Source organism: Sebastes fasciatus, chromosome 2 (genome assembly GCF_043250625.1).
Source record: "Sebastes fasciatus isolate fSebFas1 chromosome 2, fSebFas1.pri, whole genome shotgun sequence".
Classification (NCBI taxonomy): Eukaryota; Metazoa; Chordata; class Actinopteri; order Perciformes; family Sebastidae; genus Sebastes; species Sebastes fasciatus.
In genome coordinates, this window is record NC_133796.1 from 10998139 (window position 1) to 11023829 (window position 25691).

At 42.1% G+C, this 25691-nt stretch overlaps 1 protein-coding gene across 1 annotated transcript in view; it reads right to left on the reverse strand.

Annotated features, from left to right (window-relative positions):
- The window catches only part of LOC141783915 (semaphorin-7A-like), a 45743-nt gene extending 21170 nt beyond the window's left edge, over positions 1-24573 (reverse strand). Inside the window, exons 1-14 of the mRNA XM_074661514.1 lie at positions 24291-24573; positions 21852-21985; positions 21683-21751; positions 21488-21586; positions 21078-21186; positions 19192-19296; positions 18927-19069; positions 18558-18736; positions 17728-17830; positions 16224-16416; positions 14098-14213; positions 13716-13861; positions 12493-12572; positions 8185-8810 (exon numbers count right to left, since the gene is read on the reverse strand). Coding sequence (XP_074517615.1) covers positions 8455-8810; positions 12493-12572; positions 13716-13861; positions 14098-14213; positions 16224-16416; positions 17728-17830; positions 18558-18736; positions 18927-19069; positions 19192-19296; positions 21078-21186; positions 21488-21586; positions 21683-21751; positions 21852-21985; positions 24291-24417 — 1959 coding nt within the window. The 5' untranslated portion in view covers positions 24418-24573 and the 3' untranslated portion in view covers positions 8185-8454. The remainder of the gene's footprint in view (positions 1-8184; positions 8811-12492; positions 12573-13715; positions 13862-14097; positions 14214-16223; positions 16417-17727; positions 17831-18557; positions 18737-18926; positions 19070-19191; positions 19297-21077; positions 21187-21487; positions 21587-21682; positions 21752-21851; positions 21986-24290) is intronic.
- Positions 24574-25691: the final 1118 nt, after the last annotated feature.

Sequence of the window (25691 nt, forward strand, 5' to 3'; positions counted from 1 at the left end):
AACTGGGCAGATCACAAGATTCAAGATTCAATATGTTTATTGTCACACCGGTTATACAAGTACAATCGGGTGAAATACTTTTTCCTTGGAAGCTCCATTAAGAAAATAGTAAGTTAAGTAGCAAAAAAATAAAAAATAAAATAAAAAATAAAGCATTGAAATATGTTTTTTTAGTACTTATTAATTAATTAATTAATTAATTTATCTGTATACATTTGTTAGGGGATAGTTACTCTGGTCCACACTCCAACGTTGTGGTGGTAATGCCCCTTAACACCCACCATAAAATCGAAAAAGAAGAAAAAGATCACAGGTAACTTAGTTATTTATTTAATAATTTAATTATTTTTATTTATTTATTTATTTATCCATTTATTTTTCATTTCATTTTCTTTAGTAGTAAAACTATTTTAACTATATTTCAGACCAGCTGGTGGCGGTAATGTACCATAAAGTTGTTGTAAAGTCAACCACCATAAAACTCCAACGAAGAAGAAGAAGAAAGATCTCAGGTATGGCAGGAGGTGAGAGGGAAACACCAAAGAACGTAAATAAATATATATATAAATATAAAACGCGCAGTGATGGAGTTCATTGGACCATGTGCGGGACGGACGACGTCATCTTTGGACCTCTGCTGTCACCATGGTAACAGATGCAGATTGGACTCAGGTTGAACTCTTTACCAAGGTACCAATACTTTAATGTTATTACTCTCCTGTGAGGGAAGCCGACGCTCTCCAGCGTCTCATCAGGCCTGAGAGGAAGGTTTTCTTTATTTAATGTGGGCTTGTGTGTGTGAGAGGATGGTCCCACTGAGGTTGTTGTGAACTTGAATTTAAGGTAAGCTGACTTTATTGTAGTGATTCCAGCTGAAGGGAATTATTGTTGCAACTCCAAAGTTATTAAAGATAAAGAGAAAAGGGGAATTTAAAGGAGACTGAATGTATTTTTTTTTAGCACAGGACTTCCTGCTCACATACCGTGCAGCTCCACACAGTACTACAGGAGTGTCACCATATGAACTCATGTTCAACAGGAAAATGCGCACAAAGGTGGACATTGGCCCAGCAAGCAAATCCACCCAACTGTCGGAGAAGCAGCTGCGCAATCGTATCATCTCCAAACAAAACGCATTGAAAGCCTATACAGATGTGAGGAGAGGTGCACGAGTGCCAAGGATCAAAGAGGGAAGCCTAGTCAGAGTAAAGAAACCTTTGCATGTTAAGAAAGGAGTGTCAAAGTTCCAGGGACCTGCCAAAGTAATACGGAAAGATGGTTCAAACGCTTATGTGCTGTAGGATGGACGTACATGGAACGCTATTCACCTCTCCCTGGTCCCAGAAACTGCAACAGACACCATTACACGCCCTGCTCCAGTCCCTGAGTCGGGGCCTGCACAACCGCCGGATGGTGACATGCACAGACCAGCAACGGTCCGAGAGAAGCCTGACTGGCTTAACGATTATGAACATTAATCGTTCTCTCACGGCCTTTGGGGGGAAATGTTGAAGAGGGAATGACAATGACTTTGAAAAAAAAAAACTAAAAAAATGCTGAACATTGAAAAAAAATTGTGTACCATATCTGAACATGACAAAGTGGACTATAATGTTGAATGTTGTTTTGATTAAGATACAGGTGTCAATATCTTGTGAAATTGATTTTTTTACTTCAGCTTAAGTTAAAGCTATATTTAGGATTAAGTTTCCATGCTGTTAGTAAAGTTGGCCTAGACGGTAATGCTGTTTGTTATAATTACAATAATACTATTATTGGAAAATGTGGGGTTTATGCTATGTGGGACAAGGAAGACATTTAAGTTTGCATTATTCTACAGGAAGGTCTTAAGTGATTTAAGAAACTGTGCATTAACCTTTATTTTACCGGGTAAGCTTCCTAAACTAAGGGGGAAATATGTTGTGTATTCAGTTACTGTTTACCCACTAGAGGGTGCTGTAGATCACATGATCTTGTACTACATGTTCTGAAAGGAGAATTGAGAGAAGAAGAGAAGCAGTAAAGTTCAGAGTTAAAGGGACTGTTTGTAACTTTTTAAGCGTATAAATGTACCGGGTCGGGACACATGTGCGCTCGCATATGCGCGCTCGCATATGCGCGCTCGCATATGCGCGCTCGCATATGCGCGCTCGCATATGCGCGCTCGCATTCACTACACACTGCAGAAGAGTTAGTTTAGCTCTGAGAATATCTAGTGAATGTAGAGTGGACGTTTGTGCAGAAATAAATGCTGCAGCTCCTCCAGACCAACAGAGGTTTTCCGTGTCTTGTGAAGTGACGGGGCTCCGTAGAGAGAAACTTTATCGCCTCCCTCCTGCGCCTGCAGGGAGACACCTGGTGCCGGTGTCACGGTTCACGTGACACCGGCTTTCTCTCTTATCCTGGATATCTTTATTCTGCTTTTGTGAAACAGGCCCCAGTTGTCATTCATGCTGTTGGTAACAACTGAGTTTGGCTATTTATTTGTGTGTGTATTTTTTCTTTTCTTTTTTCATCCTGGTGGACCTTGTTTTTAGTAACATCCATCCATCCATCCATCCATCTTCAACCGCTTATCCGGGATCGGGTCGCGGGGGCAACAGCTCCAGCAGGGGACCCCAAACTTCCCTTTCCCGGGCCACATTAACCAGCTCTGACTGGGGGATCCCGAGGCGTTCCCAGGCCAGAGTAGAGATATAATCTCTCCACCTAGTCCTGGGTCTTCCCCGTGGTCTCCTCCCAGCTGGTCGTGCCTGGAACACCTCCCAAGGGAGGCGCCCAGGAGGCATCCGTGCTAGATGCCCGAACCACCTCAACTGGCTCCTTTCGACGCAAAGGAGCAAGGACTCTACTCCGAGTCCCTCACGGATGACTGAGCTTCTTACCCTATCTCTAAGGGAGACGCCAGCCACCCTCCTGAGGAAACCCATTTCGGCCGCTTGCACCCGCGACCTCGTTCTTTCAGTCATGACCCAACCCTCATGACCATAGGTGAGAGTAGGAACGAAGATTGACCAGTAGATCGAGAGCTTTGCCTTCCGGCTCAGCTCTCTTTTCGTCACAACGGTGCGGTAAAGCGAATGCAATACCGCCCCTGCTGCTCCGATTCTCCGACCAATCTCACGTTCCATCGTCCCCTCACTCGCGAACAAGACCCCGAGATACTTAAACTCCTTCACTTGGGGTAAGGACTCATTCCCTACCCGGAGTAGGCAATCCATCGGTTTCCTGCTGAGAACCATGGCCTCAGATTTAGAGGTGCTGATTCTCATCCCGACTGCGTCACACTCGGCTGCGAACCGATCCAGTGAGTGCTGGAGGTCGCAGACCGATGATGCCAACAGGACCACATCATCTGCAAAAAGCAGCGATGAGATCCTCAGCACACCGATCTGCAAACCCTCCTCCACCCGACTACGCCTCGATATCCTGTCCATGAATATCACGAACAGGATTGGTGACAAAGCGCAGCCCTGGCGGAGGCCAACCCCCACCGGAAACGAGTCCGACTTACTGCCGAGGATCCGAACACAGCTCTCGCTTTGGGCGTACAGGGATTGGATGGCCCTGAGAAGTGCCCCCCTCACCCCATACTCCCGCAGCACCCCCCACAGTATCTCCCGGGGGACCCGGTCATATGCCTTCTCCAAGTCCACAAAACACATGTAGACTGGATGGGCATACTCCCAGGCCCCCTCCAGGATCCTTGCGAGAGTGAAGAGCTGGTCCGTTGTTCCACGGCCAGGACGGAATCCGCATTGTTCCTCTTCGATCTGAGGTTCGACTATCGGCCGAACCCTCCTTTCCAGCACCTTGGAGTAGACTTTACCAGGGAGGCTGAGCAGTGTGATACCCCTGTAATTGGCACACACTCTCTGGTCCCCCTTTTTGAAAAGGGGAACCACCACCCCGGTCTGCCACTCCTTAGGCACTGTCACCGACTTCCACGCGGTGTTGAAGAGACGTGTCATCCAAGACAGCCCCTCCCCACCCAGAGCCTTCAACATTTCTGGGCGGATCTCATCAACCCCCGGGGCTTTGCCACTGTGGAGTTGTTTGACTACCTCAGTGACTTCCACCAGGGTAATTGATGATGGTCCCCCATCAGCTTCCAGCTCTGCCTCTACCATAGAGGGCGTATTGGTCGGATTCAGAAGTTCCTCAAAGTGCTCCTTCCACCGCCCGATTACCTCCTCAGTTGAGGTCAACAGTGTCCCATCCTTACTGTACACAGCTTGGATGGTTCCCCGTTTCCCCCTCCTAAGGTGCCGGATGGTTTTCCAGAAGCACTTTGGTGCCGACCGAAAGTCCTTCTCCATGGCTGCTCCGAACTCCTCCCACACCCGCTGCTTTGCCTCCGTCACGGCAGTGGCTGCTGCTCTTCGGGCCCGTCGGTACCCTGCAACTGCCTCCGGAGACCTCCGAGATAACATATCCCGGAAGGCCTCCTTCTTCAGTCGGACGGCTTCCCTGACCACCGGTGTCCACCACGGTGTTCGAGGGTTGCCGCCCCTTGAGGCACCTAAGACCTTAAAACCACAGCTCACCGCCGCAGCTTCAGCAATGGAAGCTTTGAACATCGTCCACTCGGGTTCAATGCCCCCAACCTCCACAGGGATGCCAGAAAAGCTCCGCCGGAGGTGTGAGTTGAAGATCTCTCGGACAGGGGCCTCCTCCAGACGTTCCCAGTTCACCCTCACTACGCGTTTGGGCTTACCAGGTCTGTCCAGAGTCTTCCCCCACCCTCTGACCCAACTCACCACCAGATGGTGATCAGTTGACAGCTCCGCCCCTCTCTTCACCCGAGTGTCCAAAACATGCGGCCTCAGATCAGATGATACGATTACAAAATCGATCATCGACCTTCGGCCTAGGGTGCTCTGGTACCACGTACACTTATGAGCATCCTTATGTTCGAACATGGTGTTCGTGATGGACAATCCATGACTAGCACAGAAGTCCAACAACAAACGACCACTCGGGTTTAGATCAGGGAGGCCGTTCCTCCCAATCACGCCACTCCAGGTGTCTCCATCGTTGCCCACGTGCGCGTTGAAGTCTCCCAGGAGAACTATGGAGTCCCCTACTGGAGCCCCATACAGGACTCCATTCAGGGTCTCCAAGAAGGCCGAATACTCCGAACTGTTGTTTGGTGCATACGCACAAACAACAGTCAGAGTTTTCCCCCCCATAACCCGAAGGCGTAGGGAGGCGACCCTCTCGTCCACCGGGGTAAACTCCAACATAGCGGCACTCAGCCGGGGATTTGTGAGTATCCCCACACCCGCTCGGCGCCTCACACCATGGGCAACTCCAGAGAAGAATAGAGTCCAACCCCTATCCAAGAGTACGGTTCCAGAACCGAGGCTGTGCGTAGAGGTAAGCCCTACCAGATCCAACTGATAGCGCTCCACCTCCCGCACAAGCTCCGGCTCCTTCCCCCACAGAGAGGTGACGTTCCACGTCCCCAGAGCCAGCCTCTGCCGCCCGGGTCCAGTCCGTCGAGGTCCCTGGCCTTCACTGCCACCCGTGTGGCAGCGCACCCGACCCAAGCGGTTCTTCCCGCAGGTGGTGAGCCCACAGGATGGAGAGGAGGGGGGTGCCACGTTCCTTCTTCGGGGTATCCCCGGCCGGGCTCCGTGGCAAGCCCGGCCACCAGACGCTCGTTGACGGGCCCTCCGTCTGGGCCTGGCTCCAGACGTGGGCCCCGGGCTTCCTCCGGGTCGGGTAACTCCTCCTCTGCCTCGTGTCGTCATTGGGGTTTTTGTGAACCATTCTTAGTCCGGCCCCTCACCTAAGACCAATTTGCCATGGGAGACCCTACCAGGAGCACGAGGCTCCAGACAACACAGCCCTCAGGGTCATAGGGACACACAAACCTCTCCACCACGTTAAGGTGATGGTTCCCGGAGAGGTTTTAGTAACAGTTGAGCTTAATCCTTTAGGCTGCTTTACTCTGCTTAGTCTAAGCAATGACTGTTTGATAGTGTAGCTTCACTGTCTTTGTGTGTGTGTGTGTGTGTGTATGTGTGTGTGTGAGAGAGTGTGTGCAAGCAGGTTCAGTATACAGTATGTGGTTGCAGTTCTACCATGTGGAGTATCCCACCTACATACACTTGTAATACCATGAGGGGTACAGCAGGTGGCGCCACTGCCACGTCTATTATATCACAGGAGGAGGTTATTGCTCAAACATGTGAGTTTTGATGACATTTGTAGAAATCTTTACTTAAATGGGGTCCATCGAGCTCCCATTTAGTGCACTGGGAACTTCCCATTACACCCACTAGTCGTCTTCTGCATTTGAATGGCACTTTGCGGTTCGTTGTTTAGGGAGTTGAAAGTATTGAGGGTTGGTCATTCACTTCTCTCTGATCTCTGGGCTTCAAGCCAGCAACCCCTCCCCGGTCACCTCACCAAGCTCTTGCCACCTGATTTGCTGTGTGGATGAGTATATATGATGTGTTGTGTGCCTGTGAGCCTGCATCCGTGTGTGTGCGTGAGTGTGCGTGCGTGTGCGTCTATTAGAGACCGCCCGTCACTCTGGCTTTGGGAAATACTTATATTTGTATATGATCAATAACATTTCTCAAGTGAGCTTGCTGTGGCAGCATGCAAACGTGTGATTGACACCCGGAAGCATTTTCACATCCTGTAACGTTTCGCCTTTCAGTAAGGCAAAACATTCATTTCCACTTTTTTACAAACAGGTTTCTGTGTTACAGGTTCAGAAAGGAAGCCGAGTGGCATGAAGTGGTGCATGTAGCATGTTGTTATCATTTCACAGCTGTTTCCTTTATGAGGTTTGAAGAACTAAACTGGTAGAATGTAACAATCAATTACAGTAAACTGCGGGATGAGATCAGATTTGCATTTATATGAAAAAGGAGCATTGCACATGGACGGAAACATGTTTTTAAACAATATTTTCTTACAAAAAATGCCCAAGTAAGTACAGATAAAAAGTGAGACAGTACTGATCATGCAACAAACATGGTCATGTGATAGTTTACACCTGCATCAAAAACTCATCATTGCATTCATCAAAAACAAAGACTGACACACATCTTGATGTTGCCCTCAATTGCTGCAGTCATACACCCTCAAACACTCAACAGAGGAGTTTCATTTTCCTCAGCTACATTTCATTCATTACATCCAACGTGCATCAGTAAATACTATGCAGCACTAAATATCATCACAATGAGACAAAAATGTTTTTTTCCAGCTGTTTTTTTAGATGAAACAGGCGGACACACTGAACTGTAGGCAGTAAGCTGAAAGAACCTTTCAGTTCCTTGAAAAGTAGTTCCCAGGACTCAAAGTCAGCAGATATCATTAGCAGCACTGGAAAAGTAGCTGCTGTGTTCAAATGATATTCTGTTTGCAGCCTCTCCAATTAAATAAGTACCAGTAGGCATGGTAAAGAGAAATGTCTGCGAGCTGGACACATCTGGAAAAGCTTTAATGCTGCACCCTTGACCTCCATTGTTTTGGATTGAAGACAGAAATCTTGAGAGTTGGGTTAGATCCAATAAATCCAAAGCTGCTACAATTACAAAAATACATTATAATAACTAAAATAACACTGTAGTTTGTCATTCATCCATTCATCCAGGCTTTTTCATGTGATTGATTCATAGATCTTCAGCAGTGGGCAACCTCCGGGGTCTGAAAAGTGAAGCCAATGCTGAAGTGCCTTACACTTGCATTCTTTCTAATAGCCAGCAGGGGGCGACTCCTCTGGTTGCAAAAAGAAGTCTGATTGTATAGAAGCCTATGAGAAAATGACCCTACTTCTCACTTGATTTTTTACCTCAGTAAACATTGTAAACATGAGTTTATGGTCTCAATCGCTAGTTTAAAGTTTTCTTCAATACAGCATGATGTTCATTTAGTAAATTATGGTCCCATTTAGAGTCAAATAGACCATAAAGCAGGGTATGCTTTAGGGCGTGGCTACCTTGTGATTGACAGGTCGCTACCAAGGCGTTGTCAAGTCTCGGTGTTGTCTGTGTTTTCGTTGTAGAACTTTAACCCTTTCACAGTGTGTTTTCAGTTCATGAAAGTTAATTATAACCTTTTTGGTCGTCTTTTAGAACAGTCTATGGTCTACAGAAAGATGTAACATGTTGAAGATGTGTGTGGTTTGGTGTATTTTACAGACCCCTATGGCAGAGTGACTTCATTCTCTGCTCAGGTAGACATTACTCCACTATATCTTTACACAGCTAATGGTTGTTTGCTGCTGTATTAATGTATAATCTGAATATCGAATTTAACACCTTTAGATTAAAGGAAATTATTACGATTAGAATTTGTGGTAACAAAATAAAATAAAGGATTTTCAATTTAGTTATACTGTTAGCTCTATCTATAGCTACAGTAGGACTACAGACACTTGAAGTTGGAAGTGTCGTTTATCGCCATTGTATTCATGTTATTTACTCGGGATTAACAGGACAAACTCTTGATCAGGACAGCCATTAGACAAAGCCAGACCAGTGGGCTTGATGAACGCCCCGCCGCCCTGCTCTCCAGCCGTAGTTGGTACTGTGCCAGGACTCTGCTGTAGCCCATCTCCTCCGACACGCACGTGTAAATTCCCACCTGCTCGGGACACATGCTGTTGATCAGAAGAAGGCACTGCTGCTCCCTCGAGCTGCAGGATGTGTTGCTTTCAAGGTGAAGCCAGGTATACTGGGCGTGATGGGACGACACCAGGCACTGGAGGAAATACTTGGACTCAGGGCGAAGTGCGATGCTGCTGCCGGCCTCGTCTGCATGTGTAGCAGTGGAAGATCTAAACGCTGAGAAAACAACACAAGGTCTGTTAAGCTTTAAGACGGATGTTTATTTAACCTTTATTTAATCAGGCAGGTCTCTTATTTAAATTAGAGCATGGCAAGCCTCTTGGCAAGGTGCATGGACTGTATCTACATATCTATTGGCAGAGTAGAACAGCAAAGGTAGGATGGGCATTTGTAATATAGTCAGGCTTGGATTATGGTAAAGGAAGTTGGATAAGTGTAATATAAATAGTAAAAGTACTCTTAGAAGTTGTTCTTCTACGTTGTCTTTTCCACATGACCTGAAATGTGAGGTGTAAATAAGCGACAATCTCAGGGGCTGGGAAATGAAGCCAACGTGGAAGTACCAAAAAAATGCAGTTCCTCAAATGACCACTTGAGGCTGGCACCAAAAGCGAGTCAATCCCCATAGAGCCCCATGTTAAAATACCCAACTTTACAGCAGAAATAAACAGGATTACAGCCTGGTACAAAAAATGGTTTTGGTGTGTCGTTCATGACGGTTGTACAGGAGGTGATTTTTGATATAACTCACCCATTTCAATTATATTAAGTTATGCATAATTAAGGGCCTAGCCGTTTTGAGTGACTGGTCGCTACCACAGCGTTGCTGTCACGGCGTTGCTGTCACACCATTGTTAATCGTTGGGTTGTATTAAAAGACACTCAGGAGTTGGCTGTTCATACCTTCTTGTGAGCACATTACAATCAAGCCTGCTTTTCGTTTGCCAAAATTAACATCCCAATTGATATCACAGTCAACGTGAATTACAGATACATCTTGATAGCCAAGCTAGCTAGCTATCTAGCTAGCACTAGCATTAACTGCTAACTTAGTGTAACAGATAGAAGAAGTGACAGTAAATAATATTTGTAATTTTTATTTCTTATGTTATGTGTTTTATTGCAATATGTATTAATTTCACCAAAATCCCTCACTTGTTGTGTTGTTCCTAAGTTTATCCTTGGTATTGGGAGTACTGTTTTAGTTTGTGCTACAGCGCCCTCTGGTGGTTGTTTTAGTTTGTGCTACAGCGCCCTCTGGTGGTTGTTTTAGTTTGTGCTACAGCGCCCTCTAGTGGTTGTTTTAGTTTGTGCTACAGCGCCCTCTGGTGGTTGTTTTAGTTTGTGCTACGGCGCCCTCTGGTGGTTGTTTTAGTTTGTGCTACAGCGCCCTCTGGTGGTTGTTTTAGTTTGTGCTACAGCGCCCTCTGGTGGTTGTTTTAGTTTGTGCTACAGCGCCCTCTAGTGGTTGTTTTAGTTTGTGCTACAGCGCCCTCTAGTGGTTGTTTTAGTTTGTGCTACAGCGCCCTCTAGTGGTTGTTAGCAGACGTACTGCGTCTCCTCCGCTCTCTCGTCAGTCTGCACTGAACCTGACTGCGAGAGGTATGTATCTAAAGTGGCGCGATGTAAAGTGTGAATTCTAATGTTTTAATGTTGATTTAATTACACAGAGCAGTTTACTCTTGCATAGTATCATTAGGACAGACGAACTGGGTCATTTTCTGTCGTGCTTTTTGCTTGTAAAGTGAGTTTTGAGAGGCTAAGCTAACTAGCTAAACATGTGTGTGTGCTGGTGTCGCCGTTTTATCTTCCCGTGGGATCCACATTGAAGCTCGTCCTTTTCTCATGTTAGGTGTTTTTCTATGAGGATAAAACCCATATGACAGCATTTTGCTCTCTCTGGGCTCAAAACAGGTATGTGTATATGTGTTGTACTCCCATTACCGTGTTCAGTAATTATAGTATTCATTTTAAGTATGTTGTGTGAGGTGATTGTGGTACAGTGTAATTTTCATGACAGCCATAGGGGTCTGTAAAATATTTTTTTTATTGTGTCTTATTTGATTTACATGTTTTGAGTTATTTTCATGTTTATAATGAGTCTGCACTGAACCTGACTGCGAGAGGTGTTTTTCTATGAGGATAAAACCCATATGACAGCATTTTGCTCTCTCTGGGCTCAAAACAGGAATAAACCTGAGTTCAACAAGACATGCCAGTGTCCAGCATCTGATTGTGCACCAGAACACAACGCAGTGTGGTCGGGACCTGCAGACCGTTCCGGCTACATTAGCATTGGTTATGCTTACGGTAACTGCCCCAGCCGGGCTTTACTCTTCCCCAGCTCCACCCTCTCGTCCGAATATGGTCACTTCTGGTTTCAAAAAAACAATGTCGCCATGACAGCTAAAATGTCAATCTCGAGGCTTCAAAACAGTAATCCACAAACCAATGGATTACTGTTTATACACAGTCTATGGGTGCAAACAAATAGACCTTTTGGATAATGAAGAAGTTTGTCTCATGTGGGTGGTGGCAGAATCTAAAAAGGTAGTAGGAGAATAGGGAACTGTGTCATCAGTGTAGAGCAAGGGTGGGCAATTCATTTTTACAAGGGGCCACATGAGAAACCTGAGTTGTGTTGGAGGGCCGAACCAACAATAACTTGAACTTAATTCTGCTCAGTATTAATTTTCCCCATTGTAAAAAGCATTAAATTATATATTTTTGATTAGTTGCTACTGGTAATCAGAAGAATAAGGATATTCTGTAAATATTTCTCCATTCTCCACACTGCAGGTGAAGGGAGAACCTGCCAGCTTGTCCCATTTTAGTCCCAACTTGTCCAAACATGCATTTACCTCCGTGAATAAATCACTCCCGGTTGTTGTCCCTTTCATTGACTGCATGGCTGCCAGCTCCTCCGTGATTTTAAAGTCCGTAGATATCCCACGTATGAAAATGAGTAGCTGGGCAGTGTCACGTACATCGCAGCTCTCATCCAAAGCCAGGGAAAAATAGTCGAAGCTGACCGCTCTGTTCTTCAGCTGAAGTTCCAGATTCCCCGCGATGTCCTCAACCCTCCTCGTTACAGTCCGATGCGAGAGGGGCACGTTCTCAAAAGCTCTCTTTTTCTCCGGGCATATTAGGGCAGCAGAGTCCAGCAAACACTCCTTAATGAACTCCCCGTCAGAAAACGGTTTACTTTTTCTGGCGATTTTGTGGGATATGACATAACTTGTCTTGACAGCTGCATCTCTGGATGTGCAACGTTTAGTAAAAAGTCCTTGTTGGTTTTGCAGCTTAGCTAGCAAAGCATCCGACTCTCTTGCGCGCTCTTGTTCAGACAAGTTCTTGTATTTCTCCTCGTGTTTGGTCACATAGTGGCGATTCAAATTGTAATCCTTGAACACGGCGACCTGTACACCACAAACTAAGCACACAGCTTTACCTTTGACTTCTGTAAATAGATATTTAGCTGTCCATGTCTTGTTGAAAACGCGGCATTCGGTTTCGATTTTTCTTTTGTTGCCGTGGGCTGACATGTTGAGGGCTAGCTTAGCTTACCAGCATCACATGTAGCTGTTTACCTACGCATGTGCGTGACTACGTAAATAAAAACAACTTTTCAAAATAAAAGCAACACAGCCGTATTGCGTGCACAGCATAAATAGGCCTATTTCTTTTATTTATGTTCTAATTTACTTGACCTCACACGGGCCAGACAGGGACAGCCAACGGGCCGGATGTGGCCCCCGGGCCGTAAAATGCCCAGGTCTGGTGTAGAGGAACATAGAAGGATTCTCTGATGTTATTTAAGTAAATAAGTAAAAGATGGTACCTAAAATTGAGCTTTGTGGTACACAATTGGTCTTAAACTATCTGTTTTGTTTCATACCTTTTCCAGGGAGCTGATGAACCTTTAACTGAGTCACACAGATGGTATGGTTCCCTTGGGTCAAGTCCTGCAGTGTGCCACTGTGAAAGGAAAAGCTATGAGTTAGAAAAATATGCCAATAATAGCAAATAAAAACTCACCAGCCATATGCACAAACACCACACACACAACAAAACTACCTGCCAGCTCATGCAAGTACAAATTGCATGAAGTTATGAATGAAAAAGTTCAAGTAAGGTATTTTAGGAGTGCTTTCAGACTCTATTCCTCTATGCTACAGGTCACAGATCACTAATTGGAGAAATAACTTCAAATTAGGGCTGTTTATCGCAAATTAATCACACATTTTTTCTGTTCTGTTCAAAATGTACCTTAAAGGGAGATTTGTCAAGTATTTAATACTCTTATCATCATGGGAGTTGACAAATATGCTGCTTTATGCAAATGTATGTATATATTTATTATTGGAAATCAATTAACAACACAAATCAATGACAAATATTGTCCAGAAACCCTCACAGGTACTGCATTTAGCAAAAAAAATATAACATCATAACATGGCAAACTCAAGACCAACAGGCAACAACAGCTGTCAGTGTGTCAGTGTGCTGACTTGACTATGACTTGCCCCAAACTGCATGTGATTATCATAAAGTGGGCATGTCTGTAAAGGGGAGACTCGTGGGTACCCATAGAACCCATTTTCATTCACATGTCTTGAGGTCGGAGGTCAAGGGACCCCTTTGAAAATGGCCTTGCCAGTTTTTTCTCGCCAAAATTTAGCGCAACTTTGGAGCGTTATTTAACGTCCTTCTCGACAAGCTAGTATGGCATGGTTGGTACCAATGGATTAGCTCTAGCTTTAAAACTGAGCCCGCTACAACTTAAAAATCGTTATGTGTTAAAGAAATTAGTGCTGTTAAAACAAATGTGCGTTAACGTGTTATTATCGCGTTAACTTTGACAGCCATAATGTAAACAATGGACAATTTGAAATAGTTTTAAAAACTTGCAAATGTTAGTTAGACCTCAAACAAAAGCACAATAAGTTTTGGTGAGAAACAGTGAATGTGAACATATAACTTTTGTTGGTTTACAAGAAAACCCCACAGAGCACCTTTAAGCTAGGGCCACTACATGTAATCTCTGGATGTGAAATTAAAACGTATGTTTGGATATTTAGATGAAAGTGTTCAGATAAAGATAAAGTAGGGTGGTCTTACTTTGTGTCAGGGGTGCAGTGGGTGCCGTTCCAACCACAGTAAGGATCTCTGGCCAAGACACAATCCTCACATCTGTCTCCATAGTGGGCACAGTCGGCCACGTCCAGTTGGACCAGTTCACTTCTGGAGTTCACATACAGCTTCCTCTGCAATGATACACAGAACAGAGGTTTAATTGTACTGGGACTAATCTCTTTATTAAATATCCTCAGAAAAGTTTAGACTTCATCCAAAAAATCTAACTTGCACGCACTTCTTTAAGAAGTACTACCATTGTCCTTTAACTCAATATAACCATCGTTGGTGAATAAGACTCTTCCATACTCCGACCCTCGTGTCTCGGTGGGGGGAATAGTTGTGTTGGCAGCGCTGCGTTACTCACAGAGGTGGGGTGAAAGGTGATGCTGAGGATGTGTGCTCTGTGGTCGAAAGGTTGATACTCAGCGATCACGAAGCTCTGACTTTTATCCTGCATCGCCTTATGAACTCTTCCATTAGCTGTATAAAGACACAGGAAGACAGACAGGAAGATGTCAACACTGTATAAACATGCAACACCAACAAAAGCCAATCCACTCCTATCCCATGTTTCATCACTTTATTATGACTCTTCCAGCAAAGCTTATCAAATGTGTAGATAAAAAAAAAGTCTTCTGAGAGATTATTTTCTAAGAAATGTTCCTCAAATCGTGTGTAAACCTCGCCTTCAGTAACTCCTGGTACTCTAAGTGGAAAAGCAAATTTAATATGTTTACATATAGGCCTAACTGTGCATGGATAAAGTATTTATGAGTTGCTTGCTGTAGGTTGTTTGTCTACAGTATTTTTCCCATTAAAGACAAGCCTTGTGTCATGTGTCTTCCCCTTTGACGTGGGAAACTTCAGTTATTTCAACAGTCTTCATTCTTCTGCTAAAGAGAGCATGGATCTCTCTCTATAAGGATGGCCATGATGGACTGGTTGGCTTAGCACTATACTGATCTTCTCTAGTGGGTGTGTACTTGACTGTTGCGATATTTCATTTCCATTAAACTAACTGGGAGTTCGCCATGAGCCACGAGGAACAGCACTGGGCTGTGAGGCAACTTTGGCGTAGTGGCCACAACAAAACACATATGCATCTCAACTTGTCACATATTGAGGCTTTGTCAGACCCCTTGGCGTCACTTTGTAGTCGCAGGAAACACATGCTTAACGTTGTGAATTAAACAAAAACAGGATTAGGATTAGGTAACAAAAACACTTAGTTAGGTCTAGGAAAAACAACATGGTTGGGCTTAAAATTACTGCGTTTGTACAGTGAAAATGTGACTTGACGTTGTGAACACAGGACACGAACAAACAATTGATTGTAACATGAAAGTGAAACGTAACGCACGGGATATGAACAGCGGTTTCCTGGATGAAAGCCCTGTGTTTGTTGGACCCATCTTCCTCCCCTGCCGCCCGCCCTGTGTTGGATGGGTTTACATTGTAGTTAATGTAAAAGTGCGACTCCTACCGCCACGAAACGATACCTTGTGCGGCGGTATTGACGCCTTTGAAATGAAAACAGGCTGGCTATGAGGTGACTTTGGCGTAGTGGCCACACTCTGTATTGCAGTATGAGCAGCTCTAATGTAATCAAGGTAGATTAGCAAACTATCTTCCTTGTCAGTCAAACAGGAGACTTGAGGCCTGGCCGCCGTTTGTTATAATACGTCCAAAAATGGTTTTATCCTCTTTCGAAACTTTCTTAAATATATGCTCAACAGCTACAGCATCATTATAGTTCATATTCCTTATACAAAAAGTGGGTTTAAAGAGGACATATTATGCTCATTTTCAGGTTCATACTTGTATTTTGGGTTTCTGCTAGAACATGTTTACATGCTTTAATGTTTTAATGTTCAAAAAACGCTTTGTCTTTCTCATATGGCTGTGCTGCAGCACCTCTTTTCACCCTCTGTTTGAAATGCTCTGCTTGAGCTCCTGTCCCAGCACAATGACACATCATATACTATATCATAAGAGGTGAAATGAATAAAAAAACATCAACCTATTTCACATGAGATATTCCACATGATGCATTTCTGTTCTTAGGAAATGACAATAAACCTCAAACCAAAGCCGAAGGCCTGGTCCTCAAACCATCTGGAGATCAGTCAGAGTCATGAGAAAACAAGCTCAATCTAGTCTTTTTCATGTAGGTAATCAGTCTGTTCTCTCTGTTACTCAGTCCTATTCAGTCTGAGCTGAACAGGATTTAACAGATTCATTCTGCGAGTGTCTGCAGGCCTTTTTCCAACCAGATACTTGATATTAGTATTTAGAGCTGCAGCACTGGGTTCTGTCTCAGCTACATGTTAAACTGAACTTCTCTTGCTCATTTAAAATGTCAAACAATGAGTTGTTGTTTCCTCCCAGTATAGTAAACAATTTAAATGAACCTGGGTATGAAATGAACACACATATACAGAACAGTACACTATACTTAGTTTCAACTTCCTTGATGACTTTATTACTCACTTAGAGACAGGAACAAGACGGTGGTGTGGTGGTTGTTTTTCTGGGAACCGTCAACATAGATGTGGGTGTAGCTGTGGTGATTAAAGAGAAGTGGGCCAGACTTGTTCACAGGCCGGACCCAATGCTCCATCTCCGAATTCTCCTCAATCATCTTCAGGACGTCTAAAGAAATCCTTGTGCTGTCTCGAACACACTGAAGAATAAAGGCATATGTTTCGGTTTGTGTTGTGATGGTTCAAGTACCAATTACATATGTACTTTATAATAATAATGTTGGCACAGTTCTTAGTAATGTTTGAAACAATGGATCATTGTTTTCAAACCGAGAAAGACAAAAGCAGGCTTCTCATTTCTAGCCTGCGAGAACTGTTTTTGACGGCTGTGATGACAACTAACTTCATCAGATGTAGCCAGCTAGTTAATGAAGTTATCATTAGCTGTGTTGATGGTAAAACCTGTGTCTGGCTTACTTTTGAATGTTTCCAGCTGACTTGTTTCAAAAGAAGAACCCTCTAAAAGTGTTCTTAAATATGCATTTGATGGCTACATACATCAAATGTAGCTTGACACTGAGGGATGGCGTAGCAGCATGCATTGATTTCTGCCAAAGTATCTTTACTGATATTACCAGTGGGGGTGGAAACGTGGGGAATTTCTATAAATAGTGGCTTTAAAATATAAAATAATAGATCAATAATAATACAGTTATTTTGCATGCTAATAACACCAGTGTTACTATAAAATGTGCAAAGAACCTAGTTTGAAAACACTAGTCAAATTTGAGAAAATGTCAAGTTATGTTTCGAGATGTGCTGACATGTTGATTTATCAATTAAATCATGTTTATTACTCAGAATTTGTGCTAAATTTTGGCGAGGAAAAACTGGCATGGCCATTTTCAAAGGGGTCCCTTGACCTCTGACCTCCAGATATGTGAATGAAAATGTGTTCTATGGGTACCCACGAGTCTCCCCTTTACAGACATGCCCACTTTATGATAATCACATGCAGTTTGGGGCAAGTCATAGTCAAATCAACACACTGACACACTGACGGCTGTTGTTGCCATGTTATGATTTGAACATATATTGTTTATGTTAAATGCAGTATCTGTGAGGGTTTCTGGACAGTATTTGTCATTGTTTTGTGTTGTTAATTGATTCCCAATAATAAATATATACATATATTTGCATAAATCAAGGATATTTGCCCACTCCCATGTTGATAAGAGTATTAAATACTTGACAAATCTCCCTTTAAGATACATTTTGAACAGATACAAAATATGCGATAAATTTCCAATTATTCGCAATTAACTATGGACAATCATGATTAATCATGATTGAATATTTTAATTGATTGCCAGCCCTACTCATAATTAATAACATCTTCTTCTTTGTAATTATATTCAGCCCATGGTTTGAAAGATAGCAGCCATAACAATGCCAGGAATCATTTTGTGACGGGACAAGATCACCTCAGATCGATTTTGCATGACACATACCGCTCTAGGCCTGCGCTCTTGTTGGCCCTTGCCTTTAAAGGGGGAGGTTGCGAAGATCTGTTCAATATCTCGTAACATATAGACACACACAGCACTCATACCCCTGCAGAGAGACACAGAGATTAGCTGGTATACACAGTATAGACATCTGCAGCAACAAGACACTGTAGAGAGGTCAGTAAAGATTTTAGCCATGCTGGTCAAAAATCTGTGACAAACAGCTGATGAGACGGGGCTAAATTTAGAGGACGGGAACTGAGGTCAGCTTGCACGAAAAGAAAAAGCATAAACAAAGTGTCTGCTAAAACAAATAAGAGAACCAGTTCTGTCTGATCAACATGATATTTAAAGCACAGGGAACATGAGCTACAACGGGTTGCCCATTTGTCAAATGAATAGTTACATTTCTCTTGTTTTGCTTCTGTGTAAACTATTTTAGAGTCATTATTCCCATCTCATGATGGTTTGTGGCTATGTGCTTTGGTTTGGATAAATTGGCAGACATAACATGTGACTGTGCTGTTTTAAGTAAAGACACAACAAAGTCATTCTGATTTGCGGATGTGGCTGTCTTTAATTGGATGTTGCTTGAAAGAGTTCAAAGTGTCAAAGAATTTACCGAAATGGGCCCAAGTCAAGTTTGGATTACATTTTTGGAAAAGCACAACATCTGATAAGGCTAATGCTTAAGTTATGACTATACTTGAGTACTGTACTTAATGTTTAAGGTCATCTCTTTTACCCCAACATGATTCAAATTCAGAAAGTAGCAGTATTTTAAAACTTTACAACACACTTTCTTGGATGCATGAGTGATAATGGAGTCTTACCATTCATTTCTGAAGAGTGCATAAACCCTGGTATCCTGCCACTGGTCTGCAGGCACAGTAGCCACATCCACCAGCTCAGAGAAATGTTGTTTGCTGTCAGAGTCCCCACAGAAGAGCCTGGCGGTCATATGGGATGTCCAGCTAGACTGCAGGGTGTTCTTGGGACCACCACGATCTTCCTAGAAACAATGCACAGCCCAAGGATCAATCACTCCTTCATAATGCAATAAATACATATGTAATTATTAGTATATGTAGTGGATATGGTTAAATTTTCATTGTTTAAAGCTGTTTTTATTCATAAAATCCAGCTAAAAACATTACAATCAATAAATGCAATCCTAATTAAGTTAATTATGAAGGTCTTACCATGCAAACCCTGGTCACAAAAGGGAGCCACATCTCACTGTACATGCCTGTGTCTCTGTTTTTCTCCTTATAGAAGGCATACGCTTTGTTCTGCTTGTGATCGCCTTTCTGTCTGCCGAGCACCAAACCCACATAGTGCTGCTCTAAAGACAAAAAAACAGTGCAAATATTTGTCTCTGTAGCCTTAGAACATATGAATGTTAACTAATGAAACTTATCCTCAGTCCTTACAGAAAACCAATCTCTCTCCATACAGATACTGTACCTTTATCATGTCTTGCCGGTACAACTCGGTTTCTCCCAAACTTGTGGATGCCAACGAACTCTTGAGATCCAGAGTATGTAATGTAGAGATCACTATCCTCAGATTCTGCAAAGACGGAACAATTTTTTAAAGGTATTATAGCAGCATTGCTGTGCTTTGGGTTTGCAGCAAGCATCAGTTCACCTTTCATATTCCAGAAAACAGTTTCTCATGTATGGAAAAACTGCTTACTGATATGCAAAACCTGTGTGAAAGACATAATGTATCTGTACTTTGGTGTGACGCCAGCAGGAGAAACTGGAGTTTTGAGTGAATAGTTGGTACAAGCAAGAAGTGCCATCAAAAACTCATTCAATTCAATTCAATTTATTTTTGTACAGCGTCAAATCACAACAGAAGTTATCTCATGATAGCAAAGAAGAAAAAACTAAAATCAGTGGTGGACTCAGGCTGTCTGAGGGGCAGGGGCGGAAAAAAGATCCTCTGGTAAGCAGTGATGCAGTGTACGTATATGTCTAGGGCTTTTTGTGAAAGGTAAGAACGGAAAAAGTGAAGCTGTAATGCGTCGTCGTTGACAAGGTGGGAGTAATAAAGAATTTGCTCTCTTGGTTCTGACGACGGAGCCTCCGTGTTATTATTGTATTACCTTCATAAGTGTAGGGAATGTGGCTGGAGAGGAGGGACAGTCTGTGTCAGTTGTTTATCATGAAGATTATTTATTCCAGCAAGTGTGCTTAAATATGTTCATTACATCTCTGATGCAGGTGAAACAAACACAATGTAAAAATAACAAAATGATGAAATAAATATTGTGTCATTATTAGGCTGCAGTGAGAAGTGACGGTGGTCTCCGGTCAGTTGTTTGTCAGTTTTCTGATGTGAGCTACAGTATGAAGGTGACTTTTCCAGTCTCTGCTCCTCAAGCAGGACTTTATTTAGTCCAGAAGCCAAACATCATGGACATCAAGGGGCCTGTCACCTTTCACTTAAAGCCTAAATTTAAATCTCAATTAATGAATCTGCTGCAGACTGCCTAAACCTCCAGCAGATGGCAGTGGTGGGTCATTGCTGACTGGAACCATTATTTTTTTACAACAATAGATGGTAAAAATAAATATTAACTCATCAGAAACAGCTGACCATGTGTTAATGTGTCCTCCTTACAACCAAACCTTTTATATAAACTGGAAAAACAAAGTTCGTAAACTTGTGTTTGATGGATTATTTCTCTGTTGTTACAATGCTAATTGGTATTGTCTGTACTTTGGTGTGATGCCAGCGGGAGAAATGGGGTCTGGAGTGAATAGTTGGTACAAGCAAGAAGCGCCAGCGCAAACAATGATAGCAAAGAAGAAAAAACTAAAATCAGTGGTGGACTCAGGCTGTCTGAGGGGCAGGGGCGGAAAAAATAAATAAATAAAAAGGGCACTAGCTGCATGTGGTGCGGCACCAACGCAGATAAAGTTTTCTAGCATGCAGTGCAGCCTATATGGCACTGCATTGTGTTTTCCAATTGTAAGGCCACCCTAGAGGGCACATCACATTTTCTCTGGAAGGGCACCCTAGAGAGCACTTCATCACGTTTTCTCTGCTGGAACGGCACCCTAGAGGGCACTTTATCATGTTTTCTCCATTTAAGGCCACCCTAGAGTGTACTTCATCACATTTTCTCCACTGGAAGGGACCCTAGAGGGCACTTCATCATGTTTTATCTACCATAGGGGCATCCAAGAGGGCACTTTTGCTGCATTTTTTTTCGAACTTGGAGGCCCCTCGATTCCACGAAATCATTAGAAAATGTTGAGCTGAGTGAAGGAGGTTATTATAGTGCTGGCAAGAACAGAGAAATCAGAGAAAAGAAAAATCCTGTGTTTGCAGAAACTCACCCACCAAGGCAGACGGTTCACCTTCTTTTATGCCAAATTCCTTTATGCTTTCCTTTATCTGCTTCATCTTTTCATAGGGAATGCAGCTGGGTGACTGCACCGATACGTCCTACAAGAAAACACAAAAGATCTCAAACTCTCCTCGCTACATATTCTCCATCTGGTAGAACAAATGTGGTGCATCTGAATAAACTTGAATAAGCAGGAAGTGTTGCACTTCATCTACTTGCAACAGCATCAGTGGATTGTTTCAAATACATAGAAGAAGAAGTGGCTAGTCACAACAAGTAGTGGTAATGACCAGACAGAAAGGAGCACCACCAGTGATTATTCCCAATGTTGTTACAACAAAACAGACATTTTCCTTCCATTTTCAGTAACATGTCCAGTACATCTCTGCAGTGTCCTACCATAGCACAGCACACTGTTGCCTTGCCATTGGTTCCACACAGAAACACCTGGTTGTCCTCTTCCATCTTGTGGACCACCCTGATGTTATAGTTGCAATCCTAAATGACAAGAGTAAGAATTTTTGCAATAATTCAATCAGATCTGACCAACATATCACATGCTATGCTGTTTGCTATTAAGTTATGTTCTTCTACCGCTTTCACACTTATTGGAGGCCCACTGACGATGCATTCTGTCCACGACACGCTTATTTCCACCGGAGCCTGTGAAAAGAAAAAATGCATCGTTACCATTGCCTCCATGTCTCTATAAATGTATGTTATCTGTTATTTGATTGCAGACACTGCCAGAGATGATCACTACCTTCTGAGGATTTTGAAAGTTGAATGAGTTCAGGTGTTTTTGTCCAGCAACTATGACGGTGTCCGGCGCTCCTTCCAGAACAATCCCTACGGGTGCCTGGTGTCCAGGTAAAGGTAACCTTTTCACTGCAGTCTCTACAATAAAAAAACATGAATGATGAATGATAAACATTGGGTGTGTAATGGATAAGGTCAAATAGTCATTGTACACAACTTTGTATACACAATAACAGCTTAACCTGTTGTAGCAAAGATAGCGGCGTGGCTCTATGGATGGCGTCATTCAGCATTCTTCCCGACAAGCTTGCATGTCATGGCTGGTACAGATTGATTTGTCCTCAGATGACAAATCCTAACGAGTTTCCACTTATACAGTGAAATGTCTCAACATCTACCTGATGGATTGGCACAAGATTCACGATTCCAAGATGAACTTCAGTGATCTCCTGACTTTTCCTCTAGCGCCACCATGAGGTTGACATTCGTTGAATTGAGTGAAATATCTCAACAACTATTGGATTGACCATCATGACATTTGGTGTAGATATTCATGTCCTAGGGTGAATTGATAATATAACCTTTCATTCAACACCACCATTAGGCTTTCAATCATTATGTATAGTTTGACATCTGTCTTTCAATTACATAACATGTATTTATTGTAAAGTTAAAACAAGTTTCTGTCGTGTTGTTGAAGAAGAAGAAGAAGAAGAAGAAGAAGGAGGCACTTTGTTGATCCCCTGAGGGGAAATTAAATTTTTTCACTGTTATTTTTTTTTTTTACACACAGGCCCGAAATATAAATATAAATAACCTTTAATATTATTATTATTATTATTATTATTATCAACCACACAAGATGTATTTGTTAATAGACTAAACCTTCATTGCATTCAACATGAGACTAATAGCATACAGTCAAGCGTTAGATATTATAATTATACAGAAAATTAGTATTCTCTACAAAATGAGTTTATTTGTCAAAACTAAGAGCCAATCAGCTCTTTGATCAGGCGACGGCCAGCCGTTTCCCATCATGCCCTGGGATGGTGGAGAGCAGCTGTGGTGCAGCTAAGGTGCCTGGCTATAAAAACTGCGGCCACCTCAGTCTCGTAAAGTTATCGTTGTCTTCGCATGCATGACGTGAGAGCAAGTCGGTATCAAGTTGGACACAAATCTAACCGGCATGCACTGTGCGGCGATCGACGGTGACTCATCGCGAACAAGCCTAACTTGTCGTAGGAAAAGCACAGGTGTTACTAATAACATTAACGATGCCTCTGTTCTATTCAAGGGTCCCATTAAGACATGACCATGTGACAGTGAGCCAGCGTGCACAAACTGAAGCAGCTGAATGGAATTCAGCCATCATTAAAGGGCCAGTGTCTATTTAGGGGGATCTATTAGCAGAAATGGAATGTACTATTCATAACTATGTTTTCATTAGTGAATAATCACCTGAAAATAAGAATTGTGTTTTTGTTAGCTTAGAATGAGCCCCTCATATCTACATAGGGAGCGGGTCCTGTTCACAGAGTCCGCCATGTTGCTCCGCCATGTTTCTACAGTAGCCCAGAACAGACAAACCAAACACTGGCTCTAGAGAGAGCCTTTCACGCTTTTACATTAGCTGGTGGTTCTCTGATGCGCTTGGAAAGGAAGGAGTGAGCGGAGAGGTATTCAGTTGGTTGCAATCTGCAACCACACCACTATATGCCAAATCCTACACACTGGACCTTTAATTTGATTATTTACACACATGTGTTTCCTATTGCCACATGTCAAAATGTCTTCTGTTAAAAAGTCCTATTGTTCATGATGATGTCACAGCTTAATTAGTTTTAATTAATTGGTTCAATCACTGAAAACTTACAAAAGTGTCAATGTATTTTACTCTTATTCTTCAGTGCATACTTGTGGCAGTTATGATATGTCTATACTATTCATAGTGATATTGGTGGCACTGAACAATACGTTTACAATGACATTATTAAATTAAATTAAATATTTTGATCATATCACACATCTTATATTATTGACTTTAGTGTATGTGTGACTATGTAAAAATCAGGCAATAGATATACTTGTAGCCTATTTCTATCAATATGTCCCACAGTTTCCTATCACAATTAATATTCCTTGAGAATCCTAAATGAATGATATTCTTCATCCTGATGCTTGAACCTGACAAAATATTGCTGCCAGAGGAGCATTTAACAATATTAAGCTGAGACGCAATGCAGCAGCTCTGTTCTGTTTGTCTAGACTAAACGCGTGACAGTCTCCTGCTTTTGTGTGTTTCAAATTAACCAGGGAAAAACCTTCACATTCTTTAACTTTAACACATTTTAAAACATTTTTACTTGTCTTTTTTTTTTCTTGGATACTCGACATGTACACATCATAGTTCATGTTAAAGTTGAAGAAAAACGTGTCCTACCTTTCTCTGTGAATGTCATTCTCGGTAAAAGCGTTGAGTTCGCCTCTGTCAAACTATTGAGGCATGAAAATGATAAATACACCGTTAGAAATAAGAGCCCCATCCTGCGTAAAATGCCTTCTGACATAGAAGTCCGTGTTGCGTCTGTTCTCTGAACTGCTACTGTAGGACAGAGGTGCGTCTCTCATTGGATGTCGGTCTGTTCATATAATAAGTCCTGCCTCTGACTAATCTTCTCATTAGAATGATAATTATTAAGTGACACATTATTATTATCTGTTTCCTTCCGCAGTTGAATTTTAGCTCATTACAGCCTTTTTTCGAAGAGCTTTATTTTTTCAGAAGTTGAAATAAATTCACAGAATAACAGGAAATTAGCAGGGAAACTGTATATGGGTAATTTATGGGTTCAGGTTCAGATTCTGGCTTGACAACAAAATGAAAACATACAATACTCTGTAATAAAAATGATTTGACTTTGTTAAAAAAAAAAACAGCATTGTTATAAGTAGCTTATAGTTCAACAGCTATTTCATTGAAAGATTAAGATTAAAAGAAAGTTCATGAAAGATTGAAAAGGTACAGTCCAATGTAACAAATAAGTTTATTGATAATTAATATAAGATATAGATGTATAGTAATAAATATTGTTTTATTTTGTTCTATTTCTAGGTCTAGTTTTATTTTATTTTGAAGAGTCCATGGTTGGTAAGAGGAAATAGTATTTTACAGGTCATTCATTTGGTTGAGGTGGATTGGATCACAGGTATATGCAAAAGGAGCACTAAAAAGGAGAACATCTGAACAAGGCTGAGGGTAGGACATATCAGACTTAATGAAAACATTGCACTTAATAAATAAACATCCCTCAGGATTATGTGAATGCTGTCAAGTAGAAGAATCAGTGGAGCTACACTGTAGAGAACAAGAGTCTAAAACATAAATAAATAAATAAATAAATGTATTTGACATCTTTTACTATTCCACTAAAGAAACTGGGCAGATCACAAGATTCAAGATTCAATATGTTTATTGTCACACCGGTTATACAAGTACAATCGGGTGAAATACTTTTTCCTTGGAAGCTCCATTAAGAAAATAGTAAGTTAAGTAGCAAAAAAATAAAAAATAAAATAAAAAATAAAGCATTGAAATATGTTTTTTTAGTACTTATTAATTAATTAATTAATTAATTTATCTGTATACATTTGTTAGGGGATAGTTACTCTGGTCCACACTCCAACGTTGTGGTGGTAATGCCCCTTAACACCCACCATAAAATCGAAAAAGAAGAAAAAGATCACAGGTAACTTAGTTATTTATTTAATAATTTAATTATTTTTATTTATTTATTTATTTATCCATTTATTTTTCATTTCATTTTCTTTAGTAGTAAAACTA